The following is a 17434-nucleotide window of genomic DNA, read 5'->3' on the forward strand; positions in this document are numbered from 1 at the left end:
CTGCGGTATTTGTGGAAGGTGAGCAGGGTAACCCGAATTGGGAGAGCGTGGACTTGGAGGTGTCTGTACAGACCAGTGCAGACGATGCTGCGTTCGAACATTTTGCTGCCGAGGTTGAACGGCGATGCCCTATCGCGCAGCTTTTTAAACGCAGTGGTGTGGTGTATAAGAGCAAGTGGATTAACGAGCCGCTGTGAGAGCTAGTGTGCGCCTGAAACATTCTCCAGGAAACGCAGGACAAGAAGTCTGGGGAGGACGCATAGTGTCGATTGGACAGAAGTATGGACTGAGGGACCACAGCGGGCCAAGGGGCCGTGAGATCACGTATGGAGACAACAGACATGTAGGGTAAAATTTCATGATACAGGATCAGTTTGCCAGTATGAACGTAATATCAAAGTCATCGCTGTTGCGCTTTGCCTCGATGCAACACGGTAGCCCATGTGCCTACCGCCTATGCATGAACTCACGGATTATTTCGCTGACAAACGTTTGAATATTAAGTATATAGGTTAAACGTCTACAAATGCTAGTGCCTGTTACTCATGCACCCGTTTGGTCTTATATGGCCTCTAAAGCTGCGGTGCTAGATAATTCTCTGGCTATTCAACCTCGCCCAACTCATCGCACGCTATAATGCGTATCATCTTTCGGTTTTCATCATAAACTACCGTGACCTTGCCCTTGCCAATCCTCCCAATGCAGTTTGGCCGGAGTTGTACGAAATCCCTTGCGAGTTCCGCTCCTGCAACTACCGGCCCCACAGTACCGAGCCTTCACCCACATCACGGCGTTTATTTCAAACTGCCGCGCAATTAGGCCGCGTCTTTTTGACCAAACAGACACAAAGATCTTCACGCCAATAATACGTAGGCCGGAATATGTAGTAGCCGTAGTGGACTAAATCGGGAACCCCTGTTGTCTTGGCAGGATAAATACCCCATTGCTTCCATAGACTATTCAACCATCATTCCTCATTGTCTCATAGTCACCACAAATGTTGCCAAGAAACCTGTTCCCTCTTCTCGCCGTTTCGGCTGTTGCTGAAGTGCATCATCTATTTTCTGGATTCTTTTCTGGATCGACTATTGCCGGAATTGAGTTTGACGATGAATATCATTCCTTGAGCTTGGTGAAGAATATCTCCTCCACATCCGATGACGGGTCGAAGTGGATTGCACTTGACGTAAGAATTGCTCAGATATTCTACCTGTATCACAACTTATCAGAAACTTTAGGCTCGCAAAAAGAACTTATATGTTGGTACCACTGGGTACTTTCAAAGCTACAAGATAAACAAGGACCTTGATTTGACCTATAAGAGCAACGTCAGCTTGTCTTCGGATTGTAAGCAGCCCTTCCCGATACCAATGCCCGATTGTTATGCTCGAGCTGTCCTCTGACCACTTATACACAGGCAACAACGCAAACTTCATCACCGCATCAACCAAGTCACCCTTCTCAGTATTCGGAACACCATATGGCGGAGGCTGTCCAACGGTCGCCATATCCGTGGATAAGACCGGCACGCTCCAGAAAACCTTTGCAAATGCGACTTACAATACCAAAGGTGGTGTTCACGGAACCGCACTGAGCCCCAAGAATGATTTCCTGTACTCTGCCGATGACATGGGAAATGCAGTCTGGGTTCACTCATATGATCGCGAAAGTGGCAAGATTGAAGAGGTGCAGTATCTTGCTGCCGACGAAGGATCGAACCCGAGACATTTGACTGTTCACCCCAACGGAAAATGGGTGTATGTCGTTTATGAGGAGGCGAATTCCATTGCGGCATACAAGCGGGACACAAAGACGGGAAAACTTGAGTTTCGCAACGAGACCTACAGTTTACTTCCTTCCGGTAGGACCGAGATACCTTCTTCATACCTTGCTGAAGCTAACTATTTCTTTAGGATTCACCAACTCTTCTTCCTACTGGGCTGACGAGGTACTGCTCTCCACGCCTGCCGAAGGATCATCCCCCAAATACCTGCTCGCCGCCACGAGGTCTCGCAAGACTGGGATTTCCGGATATGTCTCTGCGTTTAGTCTAGATACTAAGACTGGAGGTATCAAAGAGCAGCTGTTTCTACAAGAAACCACTAACAGCGGAGGATCTGCGAATGCTGTATCGCCTGCTTCATTCAGCGAGGATTTCTTTGCAATCACTGATAGTGGTTCGAACTTTGTTGAAGTTTGGAAGATCAAAGGCAAGAGTGTTTCGGCAGTTGCTCACCTGAATCTTGACAATGGACCGGCCAATGTTGTATGGTATAGCTGAGTATCATCGAGACAGGTCTGTAGGTGAACGGATTTCGGTCCTCGATTTGTGAACTCATGACATAGCGTCGGCAGTATGCCAAGTGACTCGTTGATAGCCAGAGCTCACTTCCATTTCTTATCACTCGTTTTAGTCAGAAATATCGTGATGAAAGCACTGCTTATAAAAACAATGCGTCCGTAAGGCTAAGTTCTCTCGGCTGATTTAAGCTCTTAGCCACAAGTCTCCGAGGGTCGTAAGGCATGCAGGTTTCCTAGATGAAATCGCAAGCATGCCAATTAGGTGTGCGACTAAGAACTAAATGAAAGAGGTACATGTACAACTTGAAAATAGATTTCACTCATTGGCTTCGATGATAAGGTCGACCGGACGCTTCCTTGTTTCGCTCTCTTTGTACCAATCCATTATCTGTGGCCATACAGGAGGGTTTTTCACAAGAATCGTTGTCGCTGTGGCATTCTTCAAATAAGAAGTATGTCGAAGTTTCTCGATACTAGCAGAAGTTTTGAATGTCTTAAGAAATATGTGCGCAACCTCTTCTCCATTTTAAGGCACAGAGGTGAACCAGTAATGGAATAGCGCAATGCCGTCGCCAAGCTCCTGGAGACTTTTACCATCCACAGTTAGGATAGAGTGAGGGTAGATGCAAGGGTCTCTACTGACGAAGAGTTACTGCCTTTTGCGATAGCAGAGAGGCGGAGATCATGAAGTCTTTGAAAGTCATATCTCGTACCAAACCCTGGTTTGACTGTATGAAACTGATAATGCAGTATTTAATGGATCAAGTTCGGCTACTGAAGTAGCTCCCCTGAACTGCCTTCATTCAAACCGAAGCGCTGCCATACTACTATATATCTCTCCATGCTCACCAAACTCCTGCATCCTGTCTAGGCTCAGTCGTTGTTGATTACCAGGAAACCACCACTTGCTGGGAAGATGCGGCCTCCATCACTCAGAACTGTAGTACATCTATACTTTGGTAGACTGTTTTATACTAACCAAACTCTGGCGCTCTATCATGGACTGTCAATTGCTCTTACTGCCAGTAGAACAACGCGTGATCAAAAAAGCCCAGACACCGAGCACCGAAGACAAACACATAGAAACTGCAGTCAAGGAGACTGAGATAGCTTACCGAAAAAGAAGACATCAGAGAAGTCTGGTTTCCTGGTAACCGCGGTGATGTCGGCGGAGGTTGGCCGGCTATCCCGACAGGGTTGAAAGTCTGGCGGCTTTGGAAGTATATTTTTGGAGGGACCAAGGTCGACAATCAAGACGAGCCTCTTCACCCTGGAATAGATGATCCGCGAGGTTGACATTGTCGGTAAACAACACCCTTGCTGCCAAGTGAACTGGTGCCATACAGTCGACGCTTTCAAGGCTACCATGGTGGTAGCTGCAAATGTAGAAGATCGGATCATCGGGGGGTTCATGCATGACTCCCAAAGTCTCGGTTACGGCTCATCATTCCTCACGGTCTTTATGTGGAATCTCATTGGTATGTCTTTCGCCATCTCTCTTTGCAGGAGACCATGATACTAACACGATGCGAGAAACTCTCCCTGGCATTCCTCGCTGGGAACTCAACGACCCGCAGAAAGAGGAGGACAGAGGATTGGGAATATACCGATGCATGCCCAACTGGTGGGGTCGTCGTGATATTTCTAGAGGAGCCGTGCCGCACAACTCTTTGAAGGAGCGGCTCGATAAGGTTGACAGCTACGGGCCCCTAAACAACCACGGTTCAGGGGAACCATGCTTATGGAATTCAAAGGGTGTCGCTGACATGGGAGACGTTACGTATCAGCGTCTTGATCAGAGTGGTCAGGAAATCAAGTCCGCTGAGTGGGATTCTAGGCATAAGATTTGGCAGTTTGAGGATTTTTACGCCCAGCATGGTCAACCTCGCATTTTCTAAAATGCTGTGACTTCAGTAAATCGAGAGGGACTGTTATAATCAGTTTCTTACCATGCCACGATAAGTGTGTTCACTTCCACCATGATATACAAACCAGTCTTATGTGAAGAACTGAAACTGGTACTACTGGGTTCTTTCCAAAATGACTCATATACCGCGAAGAATATCCCTCTGTTTCCTATCCGATTTCTTATGTCTTTCTCTGACTTTGGATCTATCGGACGAGATTTAAGGTACACCAATGACGGGAAAGCGAGGTTGTCATCTACGAGATATTCAGTGGAGACTGATCTTAACGTTGTCTCATTATGTGAAACTGGCTGAGATAATTTACCGGATAATTTAAGCAGCGCCTGACTGACCCCTAACGATTCCAAATATTATGTCATGCTACAACCCTTTTTTCCTCAGTAACATTTCAACTTCATATTTTCTTCATAATGGCAACTCCAGAGACTGTTCTCGAAGCCCCCTAGGAGACAATTTCTCTCCAAAACAGGAGCCGAAATATTAATATTCCCAATCAGTAAGACACTAGTTAAGCGGGGCGGGTCTTAAATTCAGCGTTGCAAGGGGGTTGAAAATATGCGGGGTTAGGGAATGGTTGGATGAGAAAAAGTGCCCGTGAGCCTGGTCGCCCAATTACAATCTCGATCATTAGCCGCACCTGAGACGGGCGGCCTCCTTGTAAATCCTCCCAGTTCCTCACTGATTTTCTTGCTCCTCTCACAATTCACCCAAAAATGGAGAACCAAGTTGTGGCATTTGATGAAGAGCTTGACTCAGCCTCAGATTGCACAGGCAAAAGCATCATCGACCAGGAGGAAGCCCATGTGAGTATTCCCAATGGGACCCAGCTTGGGGACACTTTCTCAATCCGCCGCAAAGTGGAATCCTTGAAGCATGGAGATATCTACGATGTGAACCATGTCGCGATGACCGAAGTCGGCATGGAGGCAAGATACCAAGCGAGAGCGTTCCAGACACACGGTCTATTACCAAAACTTGAAGCACATGTCCGTCGTACAATCAGACGGATGTCACGAAGAACGGTTCTTCGCACCACTTGGGGTCAGCTTGAGGTGGTTGTCTTCAAGGCAGAAAATCTGGACAGATCCGAGAGCAGCAATCCTGTCCAAGCAAAGTCTGAAGGCCCAAGTTGCCCGCCACCATCTGAGCCGGCATCTCCAAAGCGGACAAAGAAGACATCGGCAACAAGGAAAGAGTCGGAACGACTTCGGCAGCAATCTCGCCGAAAAAGAAACCTTCAAAGAAAACAAACGCAACACATATCGCCTCAAGACAAATCGATTCAAACTGAACAAGGGTTTGGTCTTAGCCTCCTTCTCGACATCGATCCGGATGACATTATCTTTCTTCATCGAATCAATCACATAACCTCTTTCAGACCAATATGGAGCTCCTGGGATCTCAAGCAATATCTTGAAGCACGGTGCAAACGGACCGTACCGTCTGACGTTGAGAGTTTGTCGGATATGATTAGGCACGACAAAGTGTACCTTCATCGACAGAGGAATAAATTTACGGCAATCATGGAGAAATGCACGAAGTATATTTCAGAGAATTGGGCCATGAAAAACCACGGTCGGGGGTTTTTGCCTTGTTTATCAATCTCTCAGGAGCTAAGGGCTCAGAAGATTTTGTTCCTGCACCGATATATGATTTTAATTTCTGGACTTAGTGCACTGAATTCTATCCTTGTTTGGCCTGGACAAACTGACAGTTTCAGTCGCGTCCTCGCTCAGCAAAGCGAATCTTAAAGAACAACACCGCGAGGGTAAAATTGAAGATTAAAGATTTGGCTATAGGATATTTAAAGAAAATAGTATTCAATATCCGTATTGGGATGGCATCAAGACTTGTCAAGGCATGCTTGAGGCTTGAGAAACGTGTTTTGGGAAGTAGAATGACTTCGGAAGCTCGCAGTGGTAGTGGTATTAGAAGTTAACAGGATTTAGATGTTGAAAGAGCATTAACAGTTCCGTTGAAGTCCCATAGATCAAGCTCAAAGTTGATGATGTTTAGAGCTAACAAAAGGTATATATAATAGTAAAGGTTTCAGTTTACTATAGACTAATTTAATAAAATTAGGAAATTTATCACTTTAAACCCAAGTCTTTAAAGATAAATAAAGAAGGTTCATAACCATAAGGCCATGTCCAAAAAGTCAAACGACAAAACATTAGCAATTCCTACCAAAAAGAAGCAATGACTATAAAGATTTTCCCGAGCCTCCAAGTATCCAGACTAAAAAAAATTCTTTCCTTCCCGTGTCCATTCTTTCCCTTACTCTTCTTTTCCTTCAAAACTAACCCATACTTTCCCACAAATCCAAGATCCTTAAAACCATAAAAATAACTACGCTAGCATCCGGTGCAAATTGCATACCAAAACCATGAAAAGCATATCCAAGCGTAAAGAAATAGTTTCCTTTTCCATTGTAGCAGACCTCGACCGATCTCAAACCGGAAGAGGTTATCCATAGCCATCCCATCAAGGGATTCCTCGGATTAAGAAGTCTTGCTTCTTGGGTCTTTCTGGTAGTTGAAAGATTTGTCGGTTCAGTCATCGGCGAGTGACTTGCCTGGGTCTTCACGACCTCTAACAGACGAAGTGCTCAGGACCAGATTGACTAGATATGATCATTCATCATGTGACAATTGGGCTTAGATCCTCCGGATCAAGACAGGACTTTCCATATTCCTTCCATTCGTTGCATTCCCAAAAACACAAGCCATGGCGGCAAAACTACCATTACCTATTATCCATCATAGCCCGTTGCCGAGCCTATTGTCTGTCGTAGTGCGCAGAGGTAAAATTGAATAGTGTACAAGGGCGCATGAGGGTATCTCCATCTAACAAAATCGCAGCGCGATGTGAAATCCGGGATAATAGGTTGCTGGTGTATTTGGGATTGCAACAAGTTGGCACTAACTCGTCAAGTGCTTGCTCGACTTCGTATGGAATCATCCAGCCAGGGATGTTCTTCGCAAAGGCAGTCGTGCAGCATCACTTCTCAAAAATTGCTTTCTTCTCCACTAAAGTTGTATGTTCTCTCCTTTATTCATGCCTCCTCTTGGGTCGACCAGGGGGGCGCGATTTATCACATGTGCCCACGTGGCTGGATAGCTCCTGGAAGCTCTCGACAGCATGTCCACATAAGCACGCGTACAGGCTGAGGTGGCCGCGGCACTTTGGCGACTGAACATGTGCGCGGAGGCGATCTGGTCGAAGAAACTGTTTCCCGCATCGACATCGGTATCTTTCCAGCGAGTGCGCCGAGCTCCGCAGGTGGCGCTCGAAGTCGACTCTGCGGCTGAACCGGCAGCTATGCTTTCCGCAGCTATAGGGCTTCGAGGAACCAGAGATACTTTGACAGTGCGAAACTCTATAATGGTCGGCTAGTGCAGATAGCTGATTGAAAGCCATGGAGCATATGTCGCAACTGTAGCGCGAAAGTGACAGTTGCGGAGTGGCTGGATTGCTGGCGCTCGCAAGCGTCGATGGTGATTGTGATGTGCCAGAAAGGCTACGGGAGAAAGATGGTGGTGATTGTGATTCGTTCTCAGAGGGACTGAAAATGGTGACTTGAATAGGAGAAGAAGTAGGTTGAGAAGTTGGCAGCATTTGAGGAGAGTCGTAGCCTTCTAGATTGCCAAGAGGGACGTCGCATTCGGCAATACCTGACGATTCATCGCACAAAGTATCGCGCAGTTTGGAGGTCTCCAACTCTTCATCTAGATAGGCTGCTATGGATGGAACGATGTTGAGTTCCCAGTCGAGATCGGGGTTGTCAGGCCCATTGTGATCTAGGTGATGATCATAGTGGTTACCCTGTATGTTAAGTGCGCCGGATCAACCGGCGCCTTAACAACAGCGATAGATGTTGAGGTAAATTGTGCTAGCTCACGAGAGCATTGATTCGATAAGATTGGGCAACGGTTTCCGCGTCGCAAAAAGGTCAGGAAAGCAAAACACAATATTTTCAATAGAGAGCGATAACAAACGGCAATTCATAACAGCCCAGAAGTTGTAGACACAGCCCTGTTTGCAGCTGAATACGGAAAGTCAAGCGCGAAGCTCGCACTGAGGCGAATTGGCGGTAAGAAAAGAGGGAAAAGAAGGGGGAAACGAATGAGGCTGTGGGCGGTTTCTTAAACCTGCCAGGTCTGTTCAGCTCGACCGTAGCGCCCTACAGCTGATGACATGTTGAGACACTGGGCACGTTTTCTGATTCGCTGTCACTTGTCCCTATCCTCCATTGTGGGTAGTCCTTCGTGGGCACGTTTTTTGATTCGACAGTGGTTTAACCCCGCCACTCCCCTTCGAGAACGCCATGCACTAGGCCTAACAAACTTGGATGCTTACAGTTTCCCCAAACCTGGCGGTGCTATGATAAGATACATTGAGTATGCCTTATCTGCACCATGACGTCTCGAAGAGAAGATCTAACAAGTTGCGCGGTCAGAAGAGGGTCTGCAGACCTGGGTAGGGCTCCAGCCAATCAAGAGAAGAGAGGCGTCCTTCCCCCCCCCCTCAATATTGTAGGCCTGAAAACCATGTAGAGATCCTTAGGTAAGATCAATGCGTTGGTATGGGCACTTTTTTTAAGTGGCCAAAATTACCGACACATCAATAAAGACAACTCTGGAGCTTTCGGAGGCTAAGCTAGGGTATCCAATGGGGAAATGTGCCCACTGAAGTCTCTCATGAAATGGTATGATGAATTTGCCTTGGTGACTGAACGTCCAATCTGAAAACGTGCCCTTAGGAGAAAGTCATTCATCGGTTGTCATTTCTTTAAGAGATTACCGCATTAGTTATATTCAATGTTCTCTGGTTTTATCAGTCGATTGCTTCTTATTTAAACGTACTTGCCGCGTGATACTGCTTCATCAATTCTTAATATTTCTACACATAATCCTAGTCTATGTTCTACTCGAAACCTTCAGCTTTTATACACAAATCCCAGGCATCAAACCCTCAAGCTTTACTCATAATAACCCGCAAGGCCGAACGGCAGATTAAACAAAAGAATTAATTGAACAAGGCATCAACATATTCGTGCAATTGTTGTGACAAAAAGAACTAAGATCATGGAGAAATCGGACAAGATAGGTTAGTCTTGAGCGACAAACAACAAAAGAGACTTCAACTAACAACAGTAAGTAGCAACATCAACGCACGGTATCACAAGCTACCAGATGCTGCGGTGGGCAACAGGGAATGGGAAGTCTGATCCTTGGAGTCCAGTCTCAAGTATTGCTGGGTTTCAGCCCGCCGATATCACGCTCAGTATCAATTACACTGAGGTTCAGAAGGAGAGTACCAAAGCTACAGCTGGCTCAACTACCAGTCAGAAGTAGGCTTCACATAGCTATGAAATTGGGAGTATAAGTCAGAGTAGGGCCTAAGCTCGCATGGGTTAGAACGACAGTTATCAGACTAGGGATTTGAACATTACAATGACACGTTTATCACATGGCTATATATTGCGGTATACGATCAGATGGTCACCAGAAGATGATGGCACATGGAACGAGTATGAAGAAGAATGTTCCAGTTAACGGCGCATTGGCCTTGGTTACAGATGAGCCTTGAAATAGTCAAGAAACCTTTGAAAGCTGCAAGTTCTGGGGTTGTCTTCCAGTCCCATATCAGCTTTATATTAATAGTTACCTGAGAGATACAGGTGATTTGGTTGAAGGGGCAATGGGTCATTGAGGTCCGCAGAATCTTTGACAAGCTAAATAACCATAATCTTCAAAGGTGTTGTTGCACATGTGCCTTGTAGAACTTTTGAATTTTTACTTACCTTATTTTGTGTCGGCCGCATGAGGACTGAAGTGCATCCTTCGAAGATTGGCATTCGTATCTGCACAAGAGGCGCCATAACTCCCAAATGCATTAAGCATGCGTACTCCTTGCTCGTAACACATGATCTCTGAGTCAGTCGATCGAGAGTCGTCGTTGTTGTGATCAACTCCTTATCAAGCCAAGGTAAGTCAGTTCAGTTCAACTCTGACATACAACAGCCTTAGTTATACATGTGACCTTGTATCTTTGGCTTTCATTTTACTACTTCCAGTTCCACATACTCCTCCATCCTCAGTCTTGTGTTACTAATAGAGGCGCAGCATATGCGTAGACAAATTGACGGACTAGCGGATTACAATCCCTGTCGGTATTGGGGCGCAGCGTCATGATTGTTCGAGCTTCCCCTCTTTTTCCAGGCAACCACGTCTGTAGTCTATCTCAACTTCTTCATCAGCACCATCGGAACTGCCAGTGGCAGTCATTATAATACAAACATTAGGCATTTCCACCTGAAATCCCGAAGCAGCAAGATGAGCAGCCGCCGGACTTCAGCTCTTCCAGGCTCCTCAATTCAGCAACGCCTTCTCCAGAACCCGACTACGAGGCTCCCAACTCACAAAATGCCTGACGCTCAGAAATATGAGCATACTTCTCCTTACCGTGCAAACCCTGAATCGGCCATCTCGAAGCCTACTTCTTCTCAGGCTCTACCGTTTGGATCTCTGCGACCCGTTCCAGATGGTGATGGCGCAACCAGTTCCTACTTTGAGCACTCGAACGGCAAGCGAATCAACACTGATCTTGTCTTCACCGCAGCTCTCAAGAAGCAATACCCTGAGCTCAACCTTGTTGTAGTCCCACAGGACGGCGATATCGGAAGCCCTTGCAACTTACTGGCTTTCGCAGGCGCCGGCTACGCTACCGTGACTCCAATTCAAGACAAGGGCGACCTGCCATCATCGCTCGAATGGACGGTTTACTTGCCACCCGCCCGTCGGATGGATGGCAATAAAGGAGGCTTGGCCGAGGCGCCCATCTTTGGCAAATTCCTCTACCAATGGGAGGGTGCGGAATTCATCGTCTATCTGGCCGATGGTCGGGATGGGTCGAGCTCCTACCCAGCACTCAAGAACTACTACATCCTCACAGCTGATGTCTACAAAGCTGATCAGCTTGTTCTCACTGTTGGCTCATGGGGAAGCGACCTGCATAATGAGGTCTGGGTCTTCGATCAGGGCTTTTTTCACAAAGATCGCGAGCTGTGGGAGAGTGCGCAGAAATCAACATGGGATGCAGTCATCCTAGACGAGGATATGAAGAAGTCGCTCATAAATGACCACATCTCCTTCTTCGAGTCGAGGCAGACATACGAAGGTCTCGGCGTACCATGGAAGCGAGGAATCATCTACCATGGACCCCCTGGAAACGGAAAGACTATCAGCATCAAGGCTGCAATGCATATGCTAGCTGATAGAGCCCCTCCCGTTCCCACTGTGTATGTGCGTAGCCTCGAGTCGTGGATGGGACCCCAAGGCTCTCTTTACGAGATCTTTCAGAAGGCCAGGGAGTTTGCGCCATGCTACTTGGTGTTTGAAGATATCGATTCTCTCGTTACACCCGACGTGAGGAGCTACTTCTTGAACGAGGTCGACGGCCTAAAGCAGAACGATGGCATATTTATCATCGCCAGCACTAACCACCTGGAGCTCTTGGACCCAGGGATCGCAGTAAGTATATTAACCCTGGCCTAGGACTGCCCGCTAACAACGTAGAAACGTCCATCTCGCTTCGACCGAAAGTATTACTTTCCCGACCCAAACATTGACCAACGAGAGGCATATTGCCGCTTTTGGCAGAAGAAACTTAAGCCCAACAAGGAAATCGAGTTCCCCGACAAGTTGTGCAGGGCCATCGCTGAGATCACGGACAAATTCAGCTTTGCTTACATCCAGGAGGCGTTTGTAGCAACCCTGTTGGCCATCGCTCGGCGTTCAAAGACCAAGCCAACAGTAGAAGTCTCTGCAGAGGCGTGGGTCTTGGTTCGTGATGAGTTTGGAGCTGACCTAGCCTCGGATAATGGTGAACTAGACAGACTGGAGCTCTGGGTCGAGATAAAAAAGCAGATCGAGATCCTTCGAGAAGGTATAGAAGAGGAACAAGAAGCATCTTAGTAGTTGAATGCAGTGGGCAGGAGGAGGCTAAGAGGGTAAGCAAGAATAGAAAGTCCTAATTACTTTATCTCTTTATATAATTATTACATGTATAAGTTGTAAAAGATTACTATAAAGAAGAATTTATAAGGAAGGGGAAGTATACTAATATACTAACAGTGAGGGAATTACAATATAGTATAGGTTGAGTGTCAGGCTGTCGCTACCTTGGATGGGGCCCTGCATCCGTGCCTCAAACCCTCGACGTTGACACATGTCCATCTGTTTCCTAGATCCCACCGGTGGTCTTGGGAGCGAGCCATTTAAGGCGACCGTTATCAATTCGGCATTGCGATAATTCACTTGGCGCTTGGTTCAAGTAACCGTACAATCCCGTTGCTTGGGCCTGGGAGCTATCTGTTGGGTTCTGGTTATGAGACAGTTGGGTCATGATAGCTTCAGGGGCGCGGGTCTCAGTAGTCGCTGGTCGGGGTAGCTGATGGGGATGGAAATTCGTGATGCTCGGTTCGTGCTGTTGCGTCGGAGGCCATTGAGATACTGGAGCGTCACCAACAGCTGTCGCCTGGGGTTGCATGGGAAATGAAGGGTCTGAAGAGGCGTCTCCGGTTAGTACTTGAGACTCAGATATGCCATCATGTTGCGGAGTATGATTGGGCTTTCGCAGGATAGAGTCTGTTTGACTACCGTGGGCTAAACGCCGGCGGTACTCTGCCGAGTTGATCAAGTCGTCATGAGAGTCCAAATTATCATTCACTCGATGTTGACTATGATCCGATAACGCAGAATTCCACGGCTGTTGTGAATACCCATTGCCGTGATTGGGGCTTGCATCTTGCTGGGCATTACCTAACGTCATAGGTTCCTCTCGAGGCTCGGTCTTGGGAACGCGCGCCCCGACGGGTGTATCAGGCAATGGCTCAGCACATCCTGCTTCATCATCGCTTTCATCATCAATGACAATGATCTCTCGACCGGGGACGCCTGTAAACTGTTCTTCGCGAGGGAATATCTCGGCCGTCGGTTGGTCATCGCTGAGGCTCCCTTGTCCAGCGTTGATATGAGAGACTGAATAGAGAGACGATTAGTCGGGTCCAGAAAGCTCACTCACCACGACTTACCTGCTTGATCACTACTATTATTTTTTGATGCAATATATCTATCCACGATGTCTTTGAACGGGGTGGTGGCAACCTGAGGATCGTATAAGTGAAAGTCGCGTGCAGCAACCCAAAAAACATGACATTGCCCTGGAAACACAGACGCATCAAAATACATAATGGGATATTTCCTCTTCGGGTAGTGCTGTCCATCAGGGCGGTAGGGTGGAGCCCATTCGTATGACTCGTCGACATGGTTATATTGATAACAGGATGGGACTTTTCTGATGAGCTCAGTGTCCTTGACTGTAAGCGATAAATCTTTACCAAGATGTCCGACATTACGCCAAGGCAGAACCAGAATGGCAAAGAATTTCTTTGTCTCACTCCAATAGGTTGTGTACACCTCGCCAGGCTTGGGGTCAATCACGGACAGGTTCTGGTTACTCCGCGTGGGAACGCTGTGAGCAACTGAGGGAGAAAGACTATTGACAGGCCGACCCATCTCAGAGTAAGAAGGTCTTTGCGCAACCTCATTGTTTTCAGCGACGCTTTCGTCCGTGCAGTTAAGAACACGAGTTCCGAGAGCGCGAATGGCTTCTTCAAAGTTGACAGAAGTCTGGTTATGCTTCTTGCCTCGAAGGTGCTTCTGGGCACCGCGAATGGGATGATTGATGAAATGCAGCTTGTGTTTCTTACACTCGAGGATATACCAGAAATTGTCGTGCTTGACGATGACATACTTGGGCTCGGCGTGGCCGTTTTGGTAGACTTGGTCGAACTCAATGGTTCTGTCGCCCGTAAGAGGCTCTTGTGCTGCATCCGATCGAACGCGCTTCATTGGACGGGTCGGACGAGATTCGGCGGATTTGTGGGAGTCGATCGGTCTCTTTTTGGGACCTGATGAGGTGTTCTGTTCGATTCTGTGCAGTTCGTTCGGGCGACCAGTCGGCTTGATTGCATTTTCGGCGATGGGAGGGCTAGGTACGGAGTTGTTCGTGCTTGTCGGCTGGGCGAGAGGGTCTTGTGTAGGAGCGGAACCCGAGGCAATTGTGTCTTCGGGTTGGTGGGTATCGATGGCGCCTGGTACAGTGTCTGACTGAGCAGCAGTAGTAGTAGTAGAAAGAGGGTGACCGACCCGGTCGCACCAATTCTCGCATAGCCATTTACCAAGTTCAGGACCAAAGAGGTCTAGATGTTCATTCACCAAGGCAATCTGCAGTTCCCAAAGCCTTTGCTGATATTCGCGCTCCTTTTGTTCCTTAGTATCTTTGTGTAACGCCATAAGGTCTTTGATTCGAGCTCCGCAGCTCATAATCTCATCGAACTTGTCGAATGAGTTTTGTGACGAGTGAGTAAGACTGTTGAACGAATCTTGGGCTATTTTGATGTTTTCTTGAAACTCTTCCTCTGGTGATTTCTCAGGATGAATTTGGGCTGTGCATCGTGCAAAATATTCCTGAAGTGCGGGAATTCGCTCCGCGGGCTGTGATGGATGTCCCTCCATTTCAGGCGGTTTCGGGGATAGCTTGCGCTATGCAGCGCTGGGTTAGGCAATAACTAGGGGCGGCTCAGTATCTCAGTCAATGAGACAATAGCGTGCAGGTCGTCAACGGCGCTCTAGAGTTAGCAGCATGGCAATGGGCCATTTATCAACAGAATCAATTAGCCACGGCACATGCCAGTAGATGAAAGGAAGAAATAGGAGAGAAGCGGTTCATTTATTTTTTTTCTTTTGATGTGACAGCCTGATCCCGCCCATGTCCAATCAAAATAGCAACAGACAAGGATACTGAAAACCGACCAATAATGAGGTATCCTTACATCCTGGTACCAACCGTTCTTCTACAATGAGGCTTGATAAGAAGAGTTTAGATCCGTTGCCTCTTGGCTTACTACGTCAAGGTAATGGCGGCCCATATCATTTAAGCCGCGTCTGGTGCAACCCCGCGACGATAGGCATACCCCCTTCCTTTGAACACAACAGTTCAACCAGTCAATGAACCAATCAGTCAGTCTCTCTATTTATCTGGAAAATAATTAAAGAAAAAGGCCTTTAGAGTTTATTTACTTTACTGAAAGTTGCCCATAGCACTGATGCAGATATGCATGCAAATGGGGCAGGTCTAAGAGCCGTGGAGCAGCCTAAAAGACCTTGCGCTGGCCACACAAGGATGGAGCCTCCTGGAAGAAGGAACAGTCCGCTTCACAGTATTAATCTGCAAGCCTAGATATCGCAATCTCAGGACAAAGGTGGGTCTAGATCAGTCTATCTAGTTCTGCCAGTCAGTATCAGCATGACACATACGATACCTGGGACCGAAATATGGCCTAAACACATGACAGTCAACTGAGCCATCTGGGCAGCAGAATCCCAGAGCAGGAGATATTTGGCCAACGGATATACAGGATCAATAACATGTTTAACGCGTCTGCCACGGATAGTTAAATAGCTGTACTTAAGCTGCTTCAAAATAGTATTACTAACTATCCTGAAACCCTCAAAAGGCTATCAAGGGTATCTCAAGTAACGAAAGGATATCTGCTTCCTTTTGCTAAGAACAGTAGATTCGCCAATTTGAGATTCCAGACCACCAAATAAAGCGCGGTCATGGTATGCCCAGAGTCTGTTGCTCCCATTGAGTAACAGAGGAATAACAAAAAGACTCAGTATATAAATAAATACTTATATTAAAAGAATGGATACTACCTTAAATCTACAGGTAGTCACTAAAGCTAAGTAGCTTATGACTTAACAGTAAGGACAGAGATAAGAACAAGTGGCCAGTTATTCCAAGAGATCACACTATACACAGGTTTGAGATCCACCGCTGTTTGCCTGAGCCAATACACAACAGCTCCAAGCAATCTCAGTCATCACCACTACTGATAGTACCATGTCTCTCGAGAGACTCCACCACTCTCCCATTCCAGGCGATAGTGGCGCCCATCCGAAGCATCAGACATTCTAGTGGTGAAGTATGCTGCATCCGGCTGCCCATCAAATGCAGATGAGTTCAAACCCACATTGGCCGTCAAGCCTCCCATGACTACCCTCTGAATGTAGTTCAGGTGCACTACTTCAGAACCGGGCCCGTTAAGGGAGATAGACTTCTGGTAGACTGTATCAGAGCCATTCATTTGGTAGTACACGGTGATGTTGAGCTGTTGGCCGTCGCCAAGGCCATTCGCAAATCGCACGTAGACGTCTTGAGGCATCGCGTGCTTCTTTGGTCAGCAGGCTATTACTAAAATTTCGTGTCAAGGTAGTAAGAACAAGGCTTACACTTTTAAGTGGTTTGCTTTATTCGTAAAAGTCGAGCGTGGTTCTGATGAGTAGGAAAAGAAGTGAAGGAGTTTGAACAGATCGCTCTCGTCTTATATAACAATGAGCAGACGTCTTTCATGTCTAACTGTACTGATTCACGTGAATCAGCTTACACTTACAAGTCGCAGCGACTTTTTCAGCTAACTACACATCTGTATACACCAAGTAAGATCTACGAAGTGGGATCTAATTGGGATTTTCAGCCAGCCATATCCATGTACATAAAGCAGGATCAAGCGTGTCACATTTTCAGGCAGCCACACTTTCTTTTCAAGAAGCATACTCTGCTTGAAATTCTCAGCAAGCAGGATTGAGCTTTTCTCATCAGCTAGCCACAAACCTCTCTTTGCGGTAGCGAGTTGTTCTCTTGGATGTATGTTGGCCGTAGCTGTCTCACAGTTGTAAGATCATATCATCAGATGATGATGGGACTTCTCCACCGGTTTAGAGTTCCTGGATAGAGACGATTAAAGCGTCCGGGAAAGCATCTATCATTTTACATGACTATCACTGAAGGTACTCTCTGGACTGCTGCAGGGAAGTAGTCTTTCTTTAATTTCTAATTTTACACAAAATAGCTTACTCAAAAATAAGGATACCTTTAAGCTTGATAATTAATAAGGGAGTATAGTGTTATTCTCTTGTTTACTATACTAGATTTATAAACTAGGTAGCCTCAGGAGCGTGTCGGGTAATAGTGAAATCTGATATTATTAGGACCTGCCTTTTCTGTCTTAATATGCAAGACAAGGTGAGATGTAAACTTTCCGCTTGGCACTTATGTTAGTGTGGCTCGGCAGT

General features: G+C 46.8%; 7 protein-coding genes across 7 annotated transcripts; 5 read left to right on the top strand and 2 right to left on the bottom strand.

Moving 5' to 3' along the window:
• Nucleotides 1-997: 997 nt before the first annotated feature.
• FPRO_14976 (putative carboxy-cis,cis-muconate cyclase) lies at nt 998-2281 on the top strand (the record flags this gene model as incomplete). The annotated part of the gene is made up of 4 exons (XM_031220755.1): nt 998-1186; nt 1239-1347; nt 1418-1861; nt 1914-2281. The coding sequence occupies 4 exons, from the start codon at nt 998-1000 to the stop codon at nt 2279-2281; spliced, it is 1110 nt and encodes a 369-aa protein (XP_031086382.1).
• Nucleotides 2282-3667: 1386 nt separating this feature from the next.
• Nucleotides 3668-4199, top strand: FPRO_14975 (uncharacterized protein; the record flags this gene model as incomplete). Its single annotated transcript, XM_031220756.1, has 2 exons — nt 3668-3779; nt 3835-4199. 2 exons carry the CDS (start codon nt 3668-3670, stop codon nt 4197-4199), a joined length of 477 nt encoding a protein of 158 aa, XP_031086383.1.
• Nucleotides 4200-4942: 743 nt separating this feature from the next.
• FPRO_14974 (uncharacterized protein) lies at nt 4943-5980 on the top strand (the record flags this gene model as incomplete). Its single annotated transcript, XM_031220757.1, has 1 exon — nt 4943-5980. The coding sequence occupies one exon, from the start codon at nt 4943-4945 to the stop codon at nt 5978-5980; it is 1038 nt and encodes a 345-aa protein (XP_031086384.1).
• A 3336-nt stretch (nt 5981-9316) lies between these two features.
• On the top strand, nt 9317-9586 carry FPRO_14973 (uncharacterized protein; the record flags this gene model as incomplete). Its single annotated transcript, XM_031220758.1, has 2 exons — nt 9317-9338; nt 9393-9586. The coding sequence occupies 2 exons, from the start codon at nt 9317-9319 to the stop codon at nt 9584-9586; spliced, it is 216 nt and encodes a 71-aa protein (XP_031086385.1).
• Nucleotides 9587-10657: 1071 nt separating this feature from the next.
• FPRO_14972 (uncharacterized protein) lies at nt 10658-12208 on the top strand (the record flags this gene model as incomplete). Its single annotated transcript, XM_031220760.1, has 2 exons — nt 10658-11764; nt 11810-12208. 2 exons carry the CDS (start codon nt 10658-10660, stop codon nt 12206-12208), a joined length of 1506 nt encoding a protein of 501 aa, XP_031086386.1.
• Nucleotides 12209-12476: 268 nt separating this feature from the next.
• FPRO_14971 (uncharacterized protein) lies at nt 12477-14812 on the bottom strand (the record flags this gene model as incomplete). Its single annotated transcript, XM_031220761.1, has 2 exons — nt 12477-13273; nt 13327-14812. 2 exons carry the CDS (start codon nt 14810-14812, stop codon nt 12477-12479), a joined length of 2283 nt encoding a protein of 760 aa, XP_031086387.1.
• Nucleotides 14813-16188: 1376 nt separating this feature from the next.
• FPRO_14970 (uncharacterized protein) lies at nt 16189-16524 on the bottom strand (the record flags this gene model as incomplete). The annotated part of the gene is made up of 1 exon (XM_031220762.1): nt 16189-16524. One exon carries the CDS (start codon nt 16522-16524, stop codon nt 16189-16191), a length of 336 nt encoding a protein of 111 aa, XP_031086388.1.
• Between the last annotated feature and the right edge of the window lie 910 nt (nt 16525-17434).

This window comes from Fusarium proliferatum, assembly GCF_900067095.1.
Source record: "Fusarium proliferatum ET1 genome assembly, contig: FPRO_scaffold009, whole genome shotgun sequence".
NCBI classification, from domain to species: Eukaryota; Fungi; Ascomycota; class Sordariomycetes; order Hypocreales; family Nectriaceae; genus Fusarium; species Fusarium proliferatum.